At 40.4% G+C, this 23,553-nt stretch overlaps 1 protein-coding gene across 1 annotated transcript in view; it reads right to left on the bottom strand.

Moving 5' to 3' along the window:
* The window catches only part of LOC149282556 (A disintegrin and metalloproteinase with thrombospondin motifs 2-like), a 241,358-nt gene that overhangs the window by 22,733 nt on the left and 195,072 nt on the right, over window positions 1–23,553 (bottom strand). The window contains exons 18-20 of the mRNA XM_089498057.1: window positions 11,294–11,426; window positions 7,889–8,096; window positions 6,722–6,845 (exon numbers count right to left, since the gene is read on the bottom strand). Coding sequence (XP_089354183.1) covers window positions 6,722–6,845; window positions 7,889–8,096; window positions 11,294–11,426 — 465 coding nt within the window. The remainder of the gene's footprint in view (window positions 1–6,721; window positions 6,846–7,888; window positions 8,097–11,293; window positions 11,427–23,553) is intronic.

A 23,553-nucleotide genomic window follows, 5' to 3' on the forward strand; every position in this document is an offset into this window, starting at 1 on the left:
TCATCTGAGCAAACCCTCTACAAATATCTGTTCTACAGCCATCCTGATTTATTTTCACCCTATTCCTCCATATTTCCATATAGAAAGTGACGGCAGAAAAGAACCATTAGGCCCATCCAGTCTTCCCAACCTCTGAGTACTTTCCTTAGTACCTGGCCTTATCCTATATCTATAGCTTGGCCTTATGCCTATCCCATGTCTTTACTGTATTAACATCTACCACTTCTGCTGGAAGGCTATTCCATGCGTCTACTACCCTTTCGGTAAAGTAATATTTCCTGATGTTACCTTTAAACCTTTGCCTCTCTAGCTTATGACTATGTCCTCTTGTTGTGGTAGTAAATAAACTCTCTTCCTTTATCTTGTTAGTAACATAGTTCATAAGTTTGAAAAAAGACCAAAGTCCATCAAGTTCAACCTATATACATATTGTGTCCCTACTGTGTTGATCCAGAGGAAGGCAAAAAACCCTTATGAAGCAGATGCCAATTGCCCCATACCAGGGGGAAAATTCCTTCCCGACTCTAAATAACTCCGACTATCAGAATAAATCCCTGGATCAATATTCTGTCCCTATTAATCTAATATACATAACTTGTAATGTTATTGCTTTCAAGAAACACGTCCAGGCTCCTTTTGAACTCTTTTATTGAGTTTACCATAACCACTTCCTCTGGCAAAGAGTTCCATAATCTCACCGCTCTTACTGTAAAGAACCCCCGTCTGTGCTGGTGTAGAAAACTTATTTCCTCCAGCCGTAGAGGATGTCCCCTTGTTATGGATACAGTCCTGGGTATAAATACGTCCTGGGAGTGATCTCTGTACTGCCCCCTTATATATTTATACATAGTTATTAAGTCCCCCCAAAGCCGTCTTTTTTCCAAACTAAATAACCCTAATTCTGATAATCTTTCTGGGTACTGCAGTCCTCCCATTCCCCTTATTACTCTGGTTGCCTGTTTTTGAACCCTCTCCAGCTCCACTATATCTTTCTTGTACACTGGTGCCCAGTACTGTACACAGTATTCCATGTGTGGTCTGACTAGTGACTTGTACAGTGGTAGAATTATTTCCTTGTCGTGGGCATCTATGCCCCTTTTGATGCACCCCATGATTTTATTTGCCTTAGCAGCAGCTGCCTGACACTGGTCGATACAGGTAAATTTACTGTTAACTAAAACTCCTAAGTCCTTTTCCATGTCAGTCGTCCCCAGTGTTTTCCCATTTAATACATATTCCCAGCCTGGATTTTTCTTCCCCATGTGCATAACCTTACATTTATCTGTGTTGAACCTCATCTGCCACATCCCAGCCCAAGCCTCCAACCTATGCAGATCCATTTGTAATCGTGCACTGTCCTCTATTGTGTTAACCACGTTACAGAGCTTAGTATCCTCTGCAAAGATTGATACTTTACTATACAATCCCTCTACAAGGTCATTAATAAATATATTTAAAAGAATAGGACCCAAAACTGACCCCTGTGGTACCCCACTAACAACAGTCACCCACTCAGAGTATGTACCATTAATAACTACCCTCTGTTTCCTATCCCTGAGCCAGTTACTTACCCACATGCCCACATTCTCCCCCAGCCCAAGCATTCTCATTTTATGTACCAGCCTTTTATGTGGCACCGTATCAAATGCTTTGGAAAAATCAAGATATACGACATCCAGCGATTCACCCCGATCCAGTCTTGAGCTCACCTCCTCATAAAAGCTGATCAGGTTAGTTTGACAGGACCGATCCCTTGTAAACCCATGCTGATATGGAGTCATACATTTATTTTCATTGAGATACTCCAAAAAAGCATCTCTTAGGAAACCCTCAAACAGTTTACACACAACAGAAGTTAAACTAACAGGCCTATAATTCCCCGGGTCACTTTTTGTCCCCTTCTTGAATATTGGCACAACATTTGCTATGCGCCAGTCCTGGGGAACAGACCCTGTCACTATAGAGTCCTTGAATATTAGAAATAGGGGTCTGTCTATTACATTACTTAACTCCCTTAGAAAGCGGGGGTGAATGCCATCTGGACCTGGTGATTTGTCTATTTTGATTTTTTTTAGGCGGCACTGCACTTCTTCCTGGGTTAGACAGGTGACATGTACTGGGGCATTTATCTCATCCTGCTGTATATTACCTGGCATTTAATTTTCCTCTGTGAATACAGCAGAGAAGAATATATTTAATAGATTAGCTTTTTCCTGATCCCCGTCTATAACTTCTCCCTCATTACTTTTTAAGGGGCCAACGCTTTCATTTTTAACCTTTTTACTATTTATATAGTTAAAGAACATTTTGGGGTTTGTTTTACTCTCTTTGGCAATGAGTCTTTCTGTCTCCAATTTTGCTGCTTTTATCTGATTGTTACATATTTTATTTTTTTCCCGATAGCTTTTTAGTACTTTCTCACTGCCTTCCTGTTTTAGTAGCTTAAATGCCTTTTTTTGCCATTTATTGCCCCCTTTACATTTTTATTTATCCACATTGGTTTTCTCTTGTTCCTGACTCTTTTATTCCCATACGGTATGTACCTTTCACAGTGAGAATTTAAGATATTCTTAAAAATCTCCCATTGAGTGTCTGTACTCTTGTTTTTGAGGACATTTTCCCAATTTACAGTGTTAAGGGCTTCTCTTAGTTGAAGGACAAGTTATAATGTATCATATTGTGATCACTATTTCCTAGATGCCCCCTGACCTGCACATTAGTTACTCTGTCAGGTCTGTTGGTTAATATCTTAATATTAACCAACAGACCTGACAGAGTAACTAATGTGCAGGATGACGCTTAAATTCGCGCCAGTAGGGCGCCCCCTCTGGTCGGGTCCTGTACCATTTGGGACAGATAATTATCCTTACTTATAGTCAGAAACCGGTTTCCTTTATGAGATTCACAGGTCTCGGTTTCCCAGTTTATGTTGGGATAGTTAAAGTCCCCCATAATAACCACCTCATTGTGATTTGCTGCCTTGTTTATTTGCTTTAATAATTGATCTTCTGCTGCTTCCATTATATTTGGTGGCTTATAGCAAACCCGATCAGTATTTTATTATTTTTCTTTCCATATATTTCTACCCATAATGACTCCACATTATCATTTCCCTCACATATATTCTCCCGCAGTGTGGCCTTTAGGCTGGACTTTACATAAAGGCAAACTCCTCCCCCTTTTCATTTTTTTAGATCCTTCCTGAATAGACTATACCCCTGTATGTTAACCGCCCAGTCATAGCTATCATCCAACCATGTCTCTGATATACCCACTATGTCATAATTTTATTCAGACATTATTAACTCCAGTTCATCAGTTTTATTGGTCAGACTTCTGGCATTAGTAAGCATACAATTTAGAGGTGTATGGTTTTTTTCCCTATGAAGCCTATCCCTATTAACTATTCTAACCCCTCCCTCCGCTCCACCCCCAGGTACATTTATAAGCCCCAGCTCTCTATCTACACTATCTTCTATATTGTAGTTTCCCTCCCCCCTTTCCCTAGTTTAAACACTCCTCCACCCTTCTGGCCATCTTCTCCCCGAGCACAGCTGCACCCTCCCCATTGAGGTGCAGCCCGTCCCTACCGTAGAGCCTGTATCCGACCGAGAAGTCGGCCCAGTTCTCCATGAACCCAAACCCCTCCTTCCTACACCAGCTTCTGAGCCACTTGTTTAGCTCCCTAATCTCCCGCTGCCTCTCTGGTGTGGCAGGTGGTACAGGTAATATTTCAGAAAATACTACCTTGGAGGTCCTTGCCTTAAGCTTGCTACCTAAGTCCCTGAAATCATTTTTAAGGACACTCCGCCTACCTCTCACTTTGTCATTGATGCCAATGTGCACCATGACTGCTGGGTCTTCCCCAGCCCCTCCCAGTAATCTGTCAACCCGATCCGCGATGTGCCGAACTCGAGCGCCAGGCAGACAACACACTGTTCGGCAATCCAGGTCTTTGTGACAGATCGCCCTGTCTGTCCCTGTCTGTTGATTCCCTTTAAGTATTTAAATGTTTCTTTCATATCCCCCCTTTCACGTCTTTCTTCCAGGCTATTTATGTTAAGATCCTTTAACCTGCCCTGGTAAGGTTTATCCTGTCATCCATGAACCATATTAGTAGCCCTTCTCTGAACTTTCTCCAACATATCTATATCCTTCTGGACATATGGTCTCCAGTACTGTACACAATACTCCCAAGTGAGGTATCACCAGTGATCTGTACAACAACATAAGCACTTCCCTCTTTCTACTGCTAATACCCCTCGCTATACCACCAAGCATTCCGATAGCATTACCTGCTGCTCTGCTGCATTGTCCACCTACCTATAAATCCTCAGAAATAATTACCCCTAAATCCCTTTCCCGCACGTTGAGGTTAGGACAGTATCAAATATTCTATAGTCTTTCCTTGGGTTTTTATGCCCTAGATGCATTATTTTGCATTTATCCACATTAAATGGAAGTTGCCACAGCTCTGACCATTTTTCCAGATAACCTAAATAATTTGCCATTTGGCTTCTCCCTTCAGGAACATCAAATCTGTTGCAAATTTTTGTGTCTTCAGCAAAAAGACATACCTTTCCATCAAGACCTTCTGCAATATCACTAATAAAAATATTGGAGAATGGGTCCAAGTACAGATACCTGAGGTACCCCACTGTTAACAAGACCTTGCTCTGAATATACGCCATTGACTACAACCCTCTGTTTTCTGTCACTCAGCCACTCCCTAATCCATTCAACAACATTAGGATCTAAACTCAGAGATTGCAGTATCAAAAGCCTTACTGAAATCCAGATATGCAATGTCTCAGTCTTTTTTTCTAATTGAGGTCCCATTCCGTCATTTTCATTTGTAAAAACTGAACAGAAATATTCATTGAGGCAGTCAGCTAGACCTTTATCCTCATCTACATACATTCCTTCTTTTGTTTTACTTCCCTTTTCTCATTTATATATCTAAAAAATGTTTTATCTCCTTTATTCACTAATAGGGCAATTATCTCTTCTGCGTGTGATTTGACAGCTCTTATAACTTGCTTTGCTTTTTTCTGCCTAATCTGTCTATCTTCCTCACTTGGGGTATTTTTATATTTACTAAAGGCTAACTTCTTGCCTTTTACGATTTTGACCACTTCTGCAGAGTACCACAGCGGTTTCTTAAAATTTTTACTCTTACTGACCAGCCTAATACAACTTTCTGTTCTCTTCAATAATACAACTTTTAAATAATCCCATTTCTCCTGGACTCCATTTAAATTGCCCCAGTCTGATAATGACTCCTCTACACATATTCTCATTTTAGAAAAGTCAGCTTTTCTAAAATCTAAAACTTTTGTTTTTGTGTGGTGTGACTCAGTCACTGTTCGTATATTAAACCACACAGACTGATGATCACTAGATCCCAAACTTTCACCTACAGAAATATTACCCTTTTCTCTTGTCTTTATCTTTTTTTTAAACTTAAGAGCTTTGACAACAGAAAGGATAACATTACAGCTGTCACTTAATTACAGAAAAAGTAATAGTACTTCCACTATTTGATATCAACATGGATATCGCCATTTAGATGCATGGGAAATCAGATTGCCCCTTACCGCCAATTTTTGGGTTGCAATTGAGCATTATTGCACTGAAAGGTATTTGAACATCGGAATAGAGGTTTGGACATCTCCTTCCTGTGGTGTCAGCACAGAATCAAAATATATATTTAGATATTTTTACACTGAGCAAAGAAGATATTAGTTGGATAAGTGTGAAATTGTTCATAAAAACTTTAGAAGTAAAATAAACATCTCTTCATCCTGTGCCGATTTGAGCGTAAAACCCTTGTGTAAAAATTCAAACACTTGGATCATAGCCTTAGCCTCAGGTTAAATTCCTAAATCCACACACTTGGAGTCAATTAATTCATATTTTACTTTAATTTACTGATACCTGCAACTTTTCTCATTCATGACAATAGTAAGACCCCTATTCTGACCCTACATAGTCTGTAAAGAAAGTCTTCCGTCGTCAATAAAATGAAAAATAAATAAAAACTTAAAAATAGAAACTAAAAATAGTTTAGCAATTACTAGGGTCTACAAAGTTTCTAAGGGGACCTCAAGGCATATTGCAATGATAAAGAACACATGTTTGGTGTGTAATTAGTAGAGTGAGAGTGCGGAAGAGTTTCAGTCTTCTAACTTCACTATACTCACACTGGTAAGTTCTGCCTCAAAGAACAGTTGTGCTGATAGTACACAGTGTATAGTTAATGTCAAATATTCTTTTAAAAGTTATCTCTACTAATTAGCAATGCATTATGCAGGGCTCAATCCATTTTGTTGAAGAAACTAACTGCAGTTAACATTTCATAATTCAATTATTTCATAATCAAGGCAGTAACTTTAAAAGTCTTGTGAACTATTCGTTTGGTAAATGTATCATGTCCCAAAATATGTTTACAAAAAATTGGTATAATCCTTTCATTTACATGTTTGCAATTCTTATGTTAACCATGTCTCCCACAGACAAACCACAATACCAATTTATGGTATTGGTGTGAGCATGTTTTCCTGCGGGATAGACTAGACCAAAGCAAGCATACGTAAACACGTAAAAAATTATGTTTGCAATTTGCTTTTCCTAAAATGTTTACTATATAAACTTAGTCTTAAAAGTAAAGCACTACCCCTACAAATTAAATAAATTTGTAACTACCCATTTATATACTTACCGGAACATGGAGGTTGGATGCAAATTCTCACTGTCTCTGGTTTGGTCTCTTTACAGATTTGATTATTTCCCGTGCCACAGAATACCTGCCTTTCCTGGATACCATTGGAACATGTAACCGAACACTAAAATAAGAATCAAAATATATGTTTATACTTATTTTTATACAGAGCGAAGAATACATTACTTGGATAGTTGTGAAATGCCACATACTAAACATCAGAAGTGACACAAAGGTCTCTTTGCATTAAGCAAATCTGAAAACTCTGCGGGAAAATTCTGTGGGTTAAATGGATTAATTTACACCGTAAGGAATCTTCATATAAGCTCAAACTCACCTATACCTGACACTTTCCTCACTGACTGTGTGACTCCAAAGATCTACATGTGTAGGGACTATGAGAACCAAATGAAAGTTTTACCCTTACGAAAAATTACTGCAGTTTTTTCTGAAGTAATACTGCAGTTTGTTTGTAGAAAACTGCAGTTTGTTTGTAGAAAACTGTAGGTTTGCAATATAATGAAGTAAAAGTGGCTGTGCTGTTGGAATACTGCCCTGCGGTCCAGTCTCCGAAGGGAGGGGATCACTGCTTCAGTATTACAAAGTACATGTTGGCATTCATGGTTCCCTCAATGAACTGTAGCTCCCCAGTGCCAGCACTCATGCAGCAAATTGGGCCCAATTTGGACGTTTCCACTTAGGGGTGTACTCACTTTTGTTGCCGAGGTTTAGACATTAATGGCTGTGTGTTGAGTTATCTTTAAGGGAACAGCAAATTTACACTGTTATACAGGCTGTACACTCACTACTTTATATTCTAGCAGAGTGTCATTTATTCAGTGTTGTCACATGAAAAGATATAATAAAATATTTACAAAAATGTGAGGGGTATACTCACTTTTGTGAGATCCTGTAATTTTATATCATAACCAGACTAAGCCCGCCTTCTCCTTAATATTTAGCAGTAACATCTGCAGAAAAAGAGTTGGCCCACCTCTTGTTCTGCTTTTGATAAAGCCAGCCTATCCTTGTCTATATTTATATGTGCAAACCTAAAGTGGATTTTTCAGTTAGGTTGTACTGTGGAAAACTTACAATGTTTTTATGTTCATCTTATAAGAACACAGTTTTTATTTTTGAACATTTTCAAAATGTTCTTCTACTCACCTGTGACCAAGGACCTATTCTCCATTGAGCAGGACAAGGTTGACGATTGCAAGGCCTTTTGGCTTCAGGGCGATCTTCACTGCAATATTTACTATGGACAGATCGATTTGTATTGTCATTTAAAGGTTGAATGCACCTGACTGTTCTGGTTTGATAACCTGCTTTTCCACATGACACAGAACAAGCCTCCCATTCTCCTGTAGTCCATCTGTTTAATATAAACCAATAACAAATTGAATTCCAGATTTATTAGTTCAGTATTGTTTAATCTGGTTTATCTTTTAATTGATTTTAGAAAGCTTATAATTGTTTTTCTTGGAGTACACTAAGAGGTCATATTTTAAGAAATATAATTGAGAATCAATTTATGTACAACAGTAAGTGGTTCTATTGTTTTGAACAAACAAACAGTGGACAGAAGGGGACCAGCTTTAGAGCTGAGTTAAGGATTAACCCATCTCTAAAAATGAGTATAAAGTAGCACTTTCTGCCTTAGGGAACTCTTGCAAGAAATTCTTGTTCCTGTGTCTGAATTTCTAAAGATTTCCACATACGCCAATTAGCCATAACATTATGACCACTGACAGGTTAAGTGAATAACACGGATAATCTTGTTATCATGTCACCTGTCAGTGGGTGGGATGTATTTGGCAACAAGTGAACATTCCATCCTGAAAGATGATGTAGAAGCAGGAAAAATGGGCAAGCATAAAACTGTGGAGTGTTCTCGGTCTGCATTGGTCAGTACCTATGAAAAGTGGTTCAAGGAAGGAAAAGTGGTGAACCAGCGACAGGGTCATGGGTAGCCATGACTCATTGATGCACGTTGGGAGGGAATCCAACAGAAGAGCTACTGTAGCTCAAATTACTAAAAAATGAATCCTGGTTCTGATAGAAAGGTGTCAGAACTAGACTTGTACATTCGTATTCGGGAGAACCTGAAAACGAACACGAATGTTGTTCAAACCGAATACCGAACAAACTAATATGGCTCCCTGGTCCCTTCCCCCCCCGTACAAGTCACTGCCTCTAGCCTACCTTGTCTACATAGCATCACAGGGGGTAATGGGAACAGAAATCTGTAGGAACACGCCAGGAGTTAAAGGTTTGTAAGAGTGACTCTATTGGTTGCCGGCAGGGCCTCATCTGCCATCATTGATGTCTGAGTCTGAGACAACCACTCTGAGAAACTTGGTCCAAGAGGAACAGGGATTTCAGTCTCACTGGCAAAGTGCAGGGCAATGGCTTCGGCATTAGCAGTTAAAGGCCCGTAAGAGCGACTCTATTGGTTGCTGCCAGGGGGCTTGTCTGGCATCAACCAATGAAGAGCATTGGTTAATGTCAGGGGAGGCCCCTGACGGTGACCAATAGAGTGGCTTATACTGGCCTTTAAAATTGTGGTGCCAAAGCTGCTGCATACTGTTATCGTGTTAACCCTGTATCAACCTCTGCTAAAAAAACGGCAAATAACGAAGAAAAAACAAACACAAAGAACGTACAAAATATTCGCCCGAAAAAATCACGGGAACGTGTGAATAGTTGTGGAATACGAAGGTTTTTTTTCCACCAACACGAACACAAAAACGTGCCCGGTGTCAAAATATACAATGCATTGCAATATGTTTCTTATGTGATTGTAAGCTTGCGAGCAGGGCTCTCTCCACCAAATGTATCGGTTTGTCTTAGTCTGTCAATTCTTGTCTTGTCATATCCCTTGAATTTATGTATTGTATTAAGCGCTGCGTAAGCTGTTGGCGCTATATAAATAAAAGATAATAATAATAATAATAATGTGGCTGAGTAGCTGAGGCCAGTCACGTTGCAAATGCTGACCCCTGTTCTCTGCCGAAAGTGTGATGCTTTTGGCAATGTTCTGCTGGGAAACCTTGGGTCCTGTCATTCTTTGCCATGTACAACGTACTTAAGCATTGTTGCAGATCATGTACACCCTTTTCATGGCACTGGCCTCTTTCAAGGGATAAAGCACCCTGCAAAAATGGTTTACGATGGGTTGAAGACCACAACAACCAGTTCAAGGTGTTGACTTGGCCTCCAAATTCCCCAGATCTCAATCCAATTGCGCATCTGTGGGATGTGTATGTGCTGGACAAGAAAGTCCGATTCATGGAGGCCCCACCTTGCAACTTACAGGATCTGCTGCTAGCGCCTTGGTGCCAGATGCCACAGCACACTGTCAGGTCTAGTGGAGTTCTTGCCTTGACAGGTCAGGGCTATTTTGGCAGCAAAAAGAGGGCCTACACAATTTTAGGCAAGTGGTGTTGCCTCTTATGGCTGATCGGTGTATATGTCACTAGCATTCTGACTTATGTGATGTTAAAACTTGTTCATCAACAACCAAAAACCCAGGTTTCCACAGTAAAAGCTGTGGCTACGATTTTGCGACATTTTTCCTAGCTCCAGTTAACTAGCTTGCCTTCCAGATTAAATTTGGAAATTACTTTAATTAGGTATACTAAAAAATGACATTTTTATACAAGAACACAGTGGCAGACTTTTTTGATTAGTATTTATGTACTATTATGAAATTTGCTTAAGAAACAAACTATTAGCATGTAGGTGTGAGCCTAGAGATAGTGGCATCAAATACTAACACCATATAGTAACACACACCCGCATGCCAATGCCAAATACTAACATACACACACACTGTAGCATCATGTATTACACCTAACACCTATACGACTCGTGGTTACCAGGCTACTGGTTGTCATGCAACTGCCTTAGCGTGCTCTTTAAGCATGCATTAAAAGATATCAAAGCAAGAATGGAGAAGGTTTTTAATCCCTCTATTAGCATGTAATATAGCATTTTTTTGCTAATATGAATTTGTTTATTCATTTGCTGTAGGGAATAGATATCTAAGGGGTGACCTTAAAAATGTACAAGTACATTTGAGGGCCATTTGAGTCCCCTGCAGGAGAATCTTCACCCTTCAACACATCAGATAGGAAGAGATTCCTTATTACGATTAGAGAAGCCATAGAAAGACATTCTTCAGACTAAGGGCTGACACAAAATTAGGTCAAATGGCTTGTCTTCCAGACTGAATGTGGAAAATGTATACTTGGCACCCTACATGTTATATTTAACAGTGCAAGTATTTACATTAAGGACCTGACTGATCTTTTCTGTGATTTTAAACTACTTGAATGCAAAATGCAATTGTACAGATCAGAGTTGTGAGCTTTAGTTTAAATGAAACAAATAAAAATAAACATATTGTTGTAAGAATTGAGTCTATCATAGTTCCAGAATTTCTGAACTTTGAAAAGTTCCTTGGATAAGTGTAACCTTTCCAATATTCAAGTGTATGTGTGTGTGTAAATTAAAGAAGGCAAACAACTATGAGCAACACTGAAATAAAGGGAAATTAACCATACTTACACTGGTTGGGAACACTCCTGTAAATTGCACACTCTGCGAATCGGTTTTAACTTTTGAACAGATTCGCAAAAACTTTTATGTACCATCTTATGGTCAGCTTTTCTACGACATCCATATTTTGTAAACTGATAACCTAAAAGAAATTAACATCAATATTTTTAAATCATTGTTTGGTGTTTAAATAGTAAAATATGATATGCAGTATTTATGGATTTTTGGTCTGTGTATTGCAGAGGACAGTACATAATTTCTTTTATATATCACATATAATATATATACATATACTATATGGACAAAAGTATTTGGACAGGTGATCATTACACCAACAGGGACGTTTATGACTTTGCATTCTACAGTTAACACAGAGACATTAATATGAACTTGATCCCTCCGTTGGAGCTATAACAGCTTCTCTGAGAAGACTTTCCACAGGATTTTGGAGTGTTTCTGTGGGAATGTTTGCCAATTCATCTAGTGAAGCATTTGTGAAGTCAGGCGCTGATGTGAGAGACTGTGTAAAAATGTGTGCCTGTGAGTATGTTACCGGACCAGAAGGTGCCAGCCCTCCCCTGCAAGTATGGATTTTTTTTTAAATCTTATGTATATAAATAAACCATCATCTAGTAGAAACAGTCTGCATCATTTGTGTGGCTTAGAAAAACACGTGGTGATTAATAAACCAAAGGCCAGTCAAAAAGAATAAAGTGCAATGTTTTTTTCCCTTTTGAGGGCCTTTTTTAGCAAAAAAAATACAAAAACTAGGCAGATGAAAAAGCTAAAACACAAATAAATAAAGGTAACTTATATGGCAGGCTGTTTTTGTAAATGATGAAATGGAAAAAATTATCACTTTTATTTATAAAATATTTTACAAAAAACAAATGTTTATAAAATATTTTACTCATTTACAAAAGCTAATGAAAAAACCTGCTATATAGATTATACTATTTGTCCTGAGTTTAGAAATATATATATATATTTTTTTGCAAGTCATAGGGCAATAAGTACAAGCAGTGTTTTGATATTTCAAAACCATTTTTTCCAAATCTGGTCATACTGCCCCATATGCTATTTGGGATATCTTTGAAGCCGGCCAAAGCAATTTACCTCGTTAAACCACGTTTTTGTTTTTTAAACTAGACATCTCAAGGTATTTCAAATGTTAACCCTTCCCTTTCATGAAATCTACCACTAGTTTATGGTAGTATTTTTTTCAGGTTGTTTGGGATGCTAATATTTTAAATCTTTCCCTGTCAGGATGTTTGGTAAGATAAACAGCTAATTTTAGCACTTGCTCATAAAAATAAGCTTTAGATTTTATTTTATATTTCTTATCATTTTGGACGTTTTTACATTTTCTTGGAACTAGATGGTTCCCTTGATGGTGACATCCCTGCATAATTATTTTTTAAATGCTACCATTTTTCCCGCAATGTTTTTGTTTAATATTTTACTAATCTGCCGGTGCTTTATAAATAAATGTAATGTAATGTGATCACATTGTGGGCTGGGCTCCATTGACTTGCATGGCTGAATGCAGTAACTGTAGGTCTGTCAGGAGCCCAGAGTTCTCAGGAGGGTCTAGAGAAACCCTCTTGGGAATTTGTTTATTTTTTTAAAGGACGCCACCTCTTGCCAAAGGCAAAATCTCTTGCAGTGGCGCTTGTGACCACTCTCTGGGGTGGGTTTTCAGTGTTGCTGAATGTCTTAATATCAAAGGCATTTTAGCGACACCATTAAAGCTTAGGAGGTGATTGTTTTAAGTGCACTGGTTGTTAAAGGGTTAAAGTATAGCTGCATTACAAATGCCCCTTCCTGATTTCTTCTATTTTTGCTTATTTGTCACATTTCAATGTTTTAGATCATCAAACGTTTAATATAAAACAAGCACAACGTTGGCAAATGAGGATTGCGTGCATAGAAGGGGAAAAAAACACTATCCAGCTGTTCCAGGAATTGGGATCACAAACAGTTGCTGCAGTATGCTTCACTCTAGTGATGTTTGTTTTGAATTAGAATCACCTTGAGAGGGTTCCGAAAGTTTAAAAAAAGCCTTGTAAGGCAATACAAGCATACGAGACTGGCACCAATAAGACATCAACAGGTGAAACAATCCAAGATTGTTGACCAGAAGTTTTGTCTTCAAATGGTGGAGAATAGCATTCACAAGTCATTGTACATGTGCTGTGTTACCACAGTAACTGTGTAAGGTGTATAGTATAACAACAAAGTCCACAATGACAAAGTCATTATACCTCTTTCCACAAGATTTTTGTATGAATATTGGTCAATCAGGGCCAATGGTCCTATGTCTCTTAGTAGGTGGCAGCAGTCTGGAAAGAACCATAGACATCTGGAAGTGAACCCCTACAGGCTGCATGCAAGGAGTCCTTTGCTTTTTAAAAAAAATTATTTATTTTTTACAGAATGTGTGTATGAAAAATTTCCATTTTCTTGGGGCGTACAGTGTAGATTTGGTAGCGATATCCTAGGTTCAGTGAGGGTTAAGATAATATCATCTGCAAAAAGACCCCTCTTTGAAGAAATTTGTGAAGAAAGATCTAATTCATGAATATAAATTTTTGGGGCTAAAGGTTCTAAGGACATGACATATAGCACGAGGGAAAGGGGACATTCCTGCCTTGTGCCATTACTGATAAAGAAGGGGACCGATCGAAAAACCTGTCGTATTGAGTTTTGCAGAAAGATTACTAAATAGTGTACAGTACATATCGCTGTGCTAAATTCATCTGGAATTCCAAAATGTCTCTCTCATAAATCCCCAATGGAAACAATCGAATGCCTTTCTGGCATCTAAATTATTTTGAATTAATTTGTGGGTGTTGTCAGAAGCTTTCCTATGTTTAACAAAGCCAAATTGATCAAAATTTATAATATAAGGAGGATTATATCAGTAGCCAATATCTCGGCACATAATTGAGCATATGTATTTAAAAGCGAAATGGGACGGAAATTATGACATTCGTCAGCAGGTTTATCTGGTTTTGGAAGTGTTGTGATATGGGCTAGCAAAAATTCACTCAGGTCTTGGAGAAAATGCCTGTGTTTGGATTAGAAACTGGCTTAGTGACAGGGCGCAAACAGTTGTTGGTAATGGTAAATTCTCAAGCAGGACAACTGTGGTAAGTGGGTTGCATCAGGGTTCTGTCTTGGGTCCAGTTCTCTAACTTATTTATGAATGATCTTGCAATAGATATTGGAAGTCACTTGTCTGTGTTTGCTGATGACACAAAACTAGGTAAGGTTATAAAGTCTGACCAGGATGTAGCTTCTCTTCAGAATGATTTGGATAAACTGGGTGTCAGGGTCCATCCAGGGTTGCGGAGCTGCATATCTCTGTTTTTCCCTGCCTTGCCTCACTTCCCATGTTTTGCTGTGATCCATTCGTGGATTTCTGTATGCTCTGTTCTGTACCTCTGATTCCTGGATTCTAGTTCTGCTCTTTGCTTCAGCTCCTGTTTCCTTTATAAGGTATGTCCCACCCGTTTGTTCTGTTTGTCTCAGTCTGCAGTCTAAAGGTATGTCCTTCTCGGTTCTGTGTTTGGATTCAATGTTCAGTTTATTAGTACTTTCGTATGCAGACTTTATTGTTAGGACCCACCGTCATTGGAGTACTTTGGCGTAGTGGTGGGCTAAGCATACCATGGCCATATGATGTGACGGAATCTCCAATTGTTATCACATAGTCCTAGGCTAGTTCCTGTATTCATGTTTGTCTGTCTCTTATGTACCTTTGCTCTTCTTCCCTGAATCATCTGAGGATTTTGGTTCCTCTCTCCTCTCCCCATGTCCCAGTTAAGATGTCCTATCCTTGCTTAAAGGAGACGCGTCCGAGGATTCCGGCTCCTCACTCCTTCCCCTGTGTTCCTTGCCTTGTTCTCTGTCCTTTGTTGTGCCCTGTATCATGTATGTCTTGCCTGGTTATGTTCCTTCCTCGGTCCTCCTTGCTTGCTATGTTTCCATTATATACTTTGCTTAGCTGCCATACTCCCAGCCTGCAGCACCCTGACATGATTCTAGTGCTATGTCTCATGCCTGCTCCAGGATGCCTGCAGGATATCTCCAAGTTTCGTTCGTTTTGTCAGATCCAAGTTTTGTTCGGATTTCCACATCCAGCCAAGTTTCATTCTGCTCTGTTCTGGACAACATCAGCTGCTATGTCAGGGTGCTGGTATGTGGCAGGACAACCCTAGATGCCCACCTGGGAGAGTGCAGTCGCCCTGCATCAGGCCCTGTCCAACTCCGCTACTGCACCATAACTCCTGAACACAATCTTTCGGCGCTCTGGGTCTTTACAGTTATCTGTATGGACCCAGTCCCTGACACTGGGGGACTGGGCAAAAGGTTGGCAGATTAGATTCAATATAGATAAGTGTAAGGTACCAAAAATAAGCATGCAACATACACTCTAACAGGCATTGCATTGGGAAAGGCAGAAAATGAGAAGGACTTAGGTATAATTGTAGACCATAGACTTAGCAACAAAGTGCAGTGCCAGTCAGCAGTTGCAAAAGCCAATAAGGTACTGGAATGCATAAAGAGGAGTATTAAATCACGAGATGAAAATTTTACCTCTTTATAAAGCAATGGTGAAGCCTCACCTTGAATATGCAGTGCAATTTTGGGCACCAGTTCTTAAGAAGGCTGTTATAGAACTGGAGAAAGTGCAGAGGCAGGCTACAAAGTTAATTAGGGGAATGGAGAATTTTAGTTATGAAGAAAGAAAAGAAAAATTGAAAAGAGACATCTAAGAGGGGATCTAATCACATTGTACGAATACATACAGGGTCAGTATAAATAGCTCTCTAGTGATCTATTCACCAAGAGGTCTCTCTAGGAAAGGAGATTTCAGCATCAGCATAGGAAAGGGTTCTTCACAGTAAGAACAATACGAATATGGAATTCTCTGCCTAAGGATGTTGTATTTTCTAACTCTGCATATTTTTAAGAAAGGTCTGGATGCTTTTCTGGTTAAGCATAACATAAAGGGATACAACTGTTAAAAAGACAGTAGTATTGTAAGAAATTAAGGGTGCCTTTAAAATGGGACATTACACTTCATGCCTAATGTTTTTGGGAAGATTTGGGTTTCTGTAAGGTGAGATATCTGGTTTTACAATGTAAGGTCATTTGCATACTAATGCACTACAAAGGGTTTGGAACAAAGGTTCCAACAGAGGGGGGATACCCCCACGTGGTCAGACACCTGAAGCCGGAGATGTGCGTATCTTCACATAGACTGTCTATCTCCTTCATAATTGGGTCATACAGGAAATCTCTGGAAAGAGGGTTCGGGTAAACCACTTTCTGGGAGGTACGAGGAATTCTGAAATGACTAGTTAGGGGCTGCAAAGAAGAGTCTAAGAAAGGAGAGCACAGAGAACAGAGGTGTTCTGGGTCAGGAGAATCAGAACAAAGCTGCGCATGATGACATCTGGGAGAAGCCTGTGAGCTGAGAGAGGTTTCCCAATAATGTGCTTGAGTATCCCTTTTGTTTTGTATTATTAGCAAATGTTTTCTGTATGTTTTACAACCTGTAACAGTGACCTAATTCAATATACTTTTTTCTATACGCTTGTATTTGTGCTTTATTCGTCACACATTCACTAAAAGAATAACCTTGTAAGAGGGTCATCATTTCTTACAGTATTAGCAAGTTGATCCAGGGAGTAATCTGATTGCCGAAATAGCATCAAGAAGGATTTTTTTCCCTGTTGCGGCATAATTGGTAATTGCCCCAAGTAAGGTTTTTTTGCCTTCTTTTGGATGAACTTTAGAAGTGGGTATGTGTGAAAGGTTGAACTTGATGGACTGAAGTCTTTTTTCAACCTAATATGCTATACTATAATCTCCAACTACTGCCCTATTGAAAAGGTTTTAGAGATGTGGTGATAGAGTATCCTGGAAACATTTATATATTGGTAAATCCATCGGGACCTGGTGCTTTGTGCATTTTTAATTGGCAAATTGAAATATTAATGAGTGGACACATGCCTTTTGGAAATTTACTGATTGCAAAAAATTACTAATATGCATGGGGAATGTTTCTTTATATCTTTGTTTAAATTTAATAATTTACTGTAAACTCATTTGCAATATTCTGTGGATTAATTATTTGTTCCCGGTTGCGGCTTTAATGAAGGCTTTTTGGCAATAACTGTTTGTTGTCTTAGGTGTTTAGCAAGAAGAGGGCCTGCTTTATTTTCTTGTATATAGTATTTAGCTTTCATGCGGCACAGAAGAAATTCTGATATTGCAGTTTGTAGACTCTGGAGATCCGAGTGCACCTGTTTTATTTGTTGATCTGTTTTACTTTATTTATTTGTTGATCTGTTTTACTTTATCTGATCATTGAGTACGAAGAGAGGAGAGTAGAAAAAAAAAATCACATCTCATCCGTTCCCTCTTCTTTCTTGCTGCTTCCTTAATGAGAAGACCTCTAATGATTGCTTCATGGGCAAGCCACAGAGAGGTAGGCGGCAAATCTGGGTTTGAGTTTTCTTTAAAATATAATTCAAATTTGATTGTATGTTGGATTTAATTTTAGTTTTAAGTCATCAAGGTCCCTTACTATAAGTTGAAAATTGTTCGGTAATGTTTAAATTAAAAGGTGAATGATCCGACCAGGATATTGTGCCAGTTTCTATGTAGTCTACAAATAATTGATTTATCTACAAGAAAAATAATCAATCCTTGAATATGTGTTATGTGGGTTAGAATAAAAAGTAAAATCTCAATCTTCAGGGTGCAATAGTCTCCAGGCATCATACCACTGAGAACCCAAAATGAGTACATCTAATTGTTAACCCTGACACCCTTTAACTTTGGAACTCTTAGGTAATAGATTAATGCTGGAATCTATTTTTGGGCAAATAGCAATATTAAAACCTCCACCCAATATCCTGTTTTTTAAAAAAAAAGGATTTTATTAAATTTTACTTTAATAAATGTCTATATTCATGAATTAATGCACTTAGAGGATAACTTTAAGCCACTTTTTTATTCCATAGACGGAGCAACAGATTTAATCATCCATCTCAGTTGGCTGCTGGGCCATGCTTCTTGTTTATATTGTTTAAACACATGCATACACTCATCTAAACACTAGACAATCACGCACACACACACAGCCTTTAGTATGCACCACTGATGATGGCAAGAGCCACTGTTGTCTAAGATATATAACTAATAAATGTACATAGCCTTTCTTTTTCTTGTATGGTCCTGCCTGTTAAATACCTGTATGTGTGAACATCACAGTAGTAAAGAAGATCATCTAAATGTTCTTTGTGGCTGCTACCATAACTTTAAAAACATTAGATATGAGGTATTAGAATAACACTGATAAGCTGAAAATAAAAAAATGCATAGAGATATTATGGCAATGGCTTTTTGAAACCGACAGCTGAGTATTGTAGATTAAGGATTTTGACAGTTCTTAACAGCACACAAGGTGGTTGTTTCAAAGATCTGCAATGTTTTAAAAGACTTGGCATTTGTAAGAAATCCATGTTTTGTTTAGATATATACTCAAATATGTTATGGTGTAGACAAGAAAGGTGATGAATATCCCCTCTACTTAAAATTAAGAAACAATGAAGGCATTGCTGCTAAAGATTAATTTACATCCACCAAGCCTGAAGACTTGTTTTCCTCTCAGAAATCCTATAGTGAATGAGATTTTGGGTAGGTACAGTATATGCAAATCAGGTTAACAGTGATCACCTCTTGACTCGGGCACTATATATTAACATGCAGCAAAGTACAGAATAAAAAACACAGGAGACATGAGGTCGTTGGAAAGTGTAAGGCCACAGCGCTTTATTACTGTGACAAAAGTGCAAGAAATAATTTTAAGAAAATGTGAGATAGGTATACCTTGATTAACATATAAAACCATAACCCTTGTAATATAACCTTTTGTAGGGATATCCCGCCAAATACCCTTCCAAATTCCCCCAGGGACTGAACCCGTGGAGAAATGTACATGAAAACATAAATATTGGCATAACAGCCAATCGTAAACAACCCATACCTATCTCTAAAATTCAGCCATAATCTACGCGTTTGACATAACTTAAACGCGGAGATTCCTCCACAACTCAACGGCACGCTCAATACCCGTGGTAACCTCCAGACACCACAAGTCGGCTCCCAAATCACTCAGGTGAACTCCATCGTCCCGGTAAAGCGCTGGGGAGTCGGTCGAAATCTCTGGATGTGAAATCACTAGACCCCCTTGCAATGTAACAAAACGAGCAATAGCCTTATTAACATTCAGGCGAGCTTTATTAATCCCGGCCAACGACCTCGCGCCCCTCCAAAATAACCTAGGGACAATTTCGGACCATAATACAATGACACCGGGCATGGAAGCTCGAAAACGGATAATGTCACATTTAATATCCTTTTTGAGGCGCCGCAGAGGCACAGAACACAAATCGTTCCCACCCGCATGTATAACCAAAACCTGGGGAGGCCTGTCAAGCCCGATAGCCCGTTCCAATTCGAAAGAAACCCCTTCCCAGCGCAGGCCCCTCACCCCCATCCAATGAATCTCCACTTCAGGCAGGGCAAAACCCAACTGACGACCCGAACGCCGAATTGCCGCTCTACGCTCGGCCCAAAAAACGTAGGAGTGGCCAACTATCCAAACTAAACACGTCCCGCAACCTAGAAAAGAAACATCAACATCAAAATGCGACCAAATGCAGGAAAAAGAACATGATCAGAGCAACGTAATAATTCGCCCCCTCAGGCGGGAAGTTCAGTAATGACAGGCACGTTAATTCTTCTCTGTGTAGTCACGTGTTCAATCAATTGTTCTTGGTTTTTTTTTTTTTAATTTTTTTTGTTTTTTTTTTTAATTAATTTTTTTTTTTTAATTAAAATTTTTTTTTTTTATTTTTTTTTTTTTGTTATTTTATTAGTGTTTTTTTTTTATTTTTTTTTTGTTTGTTTTTTTTTATTTTTTATATCAAAAGGGGGCGAATATAGGACTTGAAACGAGCAGATTCCCAGCGCCCGATCCTCTTGATAACGGAATCGTTAAGGCCCCATCGTGCTGCCTGTGTCGCAGCACCAATGCGGAAAGAATGTGAACAATACTCGTGAGGGGGAAGAAACAAAGCAGCCAAGCAGCGCCGAAAAACGGCAACAAACTGAAAGTGGGAAAGGAAAGAGCCGTCCTCATGAATCAGCAACGGCCCGTCGCCGTGAGGCCTCCTCGCCAAGTAGTTCCGTAAGCAAAGCAGCGGGCAAAGATCGCTACCTTCAAAACGCGCTAACTGCACCGTAAAACCTTTCCCGTATTTGTCCGTCTTGGAGCGACATATGTGTAGACAAAGGACTTCCGTACATGGAGAAACGTCACAATAACGCAAGCCTCCGGGGCAACGTTTGTTTGGGCTAACTAATTCGGAAATGCGGAACGCCCCAAAAAACGCAAGCGTGAAACTCAGCTGGAAAAGCGTGCTTTCATAAGCCGAGGAGCAAACAGAAGGTACAACACGAAACAGACGCTCCAATAAATCCAGCGTAACTGGGCGGCGAGAATCGCGCTGAACGTAACCTTTCCTGTAACCCTTCAGAGCCTGTTTCACCAAAAAACATTTTGTGAGGTCTTGTGACCCCATAAGCCTAAAATAAAAGGCCAGGGCAGCCATTTTGCGGGAAATGCAGGACACAGACACACCGCACGAGTAAGCGTCTCCCAAAAACCAGAGCAATACCGCTAGCTTCTCCTCATCCAAGACCGGGTTGCCGGCTTCAGCCAACTTAGCCGACCATTCGTCCCAAACTCCACGGTAAGCCATCCACGTGCTATCAGCCATGGAGCGCCGAATTAAGGCCATCGCACCATTACACCCAAATCCCAAAGTTCCGCTGGACAATCCACTCCCTCCGTATCCGCATCGGGGGCCAGGATCCGGAAGCGCTCCAGCTGAAACCGAGACAGAGAGTCTGCAATTTCGTTCTCAACCCCAGGCAGATGCTGAGCCCTAAGATATATATTGAAACGCAAACAAAGAAAAACAAGATTGCGCAACAACCTAACAACCGGCGGGGAGGATGCAGTAACGCTGTTGATGGACTGAACTACGCTTAAATTGTCGTAATAAAAACGCACTTTTTTGTTGCGCAGTAACTCACCCCAAACGCAAACCGAAACCAAAATCGGAAAAAGCTCCAAAAAGGTCAAGTTTTTAGTCAACCCCTCGTCATGCCAGCACTGAGGCCAGGCCCCCACGCTCCAATGCCCACGAAAAAACGCACCATAACCAGAAGAACCTGCAGCATCAGTCCAGAGGCACAAATCGGAGTTCGAAACCTCGCTATCCAACCACAATGTTTGCCCATTAAAATCGCGCAGGAAAATATCCCACACGCGAAGATCATCCCTGTGGTCAGCAGTCACCCTAATAAAATGGTGGGGGGCGCGAACACCGGACGTGGCCAAAGACAAACGTCTACAGAAAATACGACCCATAGGAATAATCCTACAGGCGAAATTCAGCTTACCAAGGAGTGATTGTAACTCCTTTAAGGTAACCTTCTTCCTGGAAACGACAGCCTGCACCGTAGACCTCAAATCAACAACCTTGTCTAACGGAAGACGGCAACACATGGCCCGAGAATCGATCTCAATACCCAAAAATTTTATAACCTCAGAAGGACCTTCAGTCTTCTCGGGCGACAACGGAACCCCGAAAGAAGCCATGACACGCTGCGTGGTTTGCAAAAGCACGTGACAAAGCCAAGAATGCGGAGGGCCAATGCATAGAAAATCATCCAGATAGTGGATCAAAGAGGGAATCCCAGATTCCGTCCTAATGACCCACTCCAGAAAACTGCTAAAAGTCTCAAAGTACGAGCATGAGATGGAGCAGCCCATGGGAAGACAACGATCCACGTAAAAGTGACCGTCCCATTTAAAGCCCAACAGCCTGAAACTTTCCGGATGAACCGGAAGGAGCCGAAAAGCGGCCTCCACATCAGTTTTAGCCATTAGGGTACCGGCACCATACGATCTAACCCAATGCAAAGCCCGATCAAAGGGGGTATAGGAAACTACGCAATACTCCTTGTCTATCCCATCATTTACTGAAGAGCCCTTCGGATAGGACAAGTGATGTATTAATCTAAACTTGCCCACCTCTTTTTTAGGGACAACACCTAAAGGAGAGACAATCAAATCAGGCAATGGGGGATAACGAAATGGGCCCGCAACCCTCCCCAAATCGACCTCCCTCCGCAACTTCTCGGCGACCACCTCCGGAAAAGCCAAAGCAGACTGCAAATTCTTAACATCAACCAAACTCCGTTCCACCTGACAAGGGATACGAAAACCTTCCGTAAAACCGAACCACAACAATTCAGCAGCCGCCGCATCATTATAACGCTGAAGCCACGGTAACATCGCGAGAGCGTTCACCGGAGTTCTCCCCTTTCGCAACAGTGCTCGCGGCGGAAGCGGATTTTGTCTTTTTAAAGCATTTTGATGACGCATGGGAACCCCCACAGACAGAACACTCGTGTTTGTATCTGCAGGAAGCGCCCCATCGACACTGGCCCTGGTTGAACTGCCAGCAACAGCCTTTTTTATTGCCTGCCGAAGACGCGGCCGCAGAAGCACCCCCGGCAGCCCCTGGAAAGGGTGTACTAGAAGACCTGGACGGAGCAGTAACCCGGAGCCACAAGGCAATGTCCTTGTGGTCCCAACGAATATTCTTACGGACTGACATACGCTGCCGGAACTGCTCGTCGTAACGCAGCCACGCCACACCTCCATACACCCGGTAAGCTTCGCCTATGCTATCCATATAGCAAAATAACCCCGAGCAATGCTCAGGGTTTTTCTCGCCAATGACGCTCGCCAAAATGGCAAAGGCTTGCAACCAGTTGGTAAAAGTACGAGGAATGAGGCGATAGCGCCTCTTTTCTTCCTCTTCCTTCTTACTCTCGTCACCCTTGGAGCCCCTGTCCAAATGAAATTTCTCCAAGGGAAGAAGGGAAAAAATCTCAATATACTCGCCCTTCCATATACGCTCCCTCACCTCCTGTTTAAGGTGTGCCCCAAGCGGACCCTCGAAGCACACATAAACTTCCCCACGCGCAGAATCACCAACCCGTTCAGCCTTATCGGAACTTTTTTCCGTAGCTTTTTCCACCGCCTGTGGCGACGGCGCTACCGCGGCCGGAGCAGTCGCAGGCGGAGCAGACACCGAACCGGCAACGGT

Source organism: Sceloporus occidentalis, unplaced genomic scaffold, assembly GCF_023333645.1.
Source record: "Sceloporus occidentalis isolate IW3139 unplaced genomic scaffold, rSceOcc1.0.p SCAF_112, whole genome shotgun sequence".
In the NCBI taxonomy this organism is placed as follows: domain Eukaryota; kingdom Metazoa; phylum Chordata; class Lepidosauria; order Squamata; family Phrynosomatidae; genus Sceloporus; species Sceloporus occidentalis.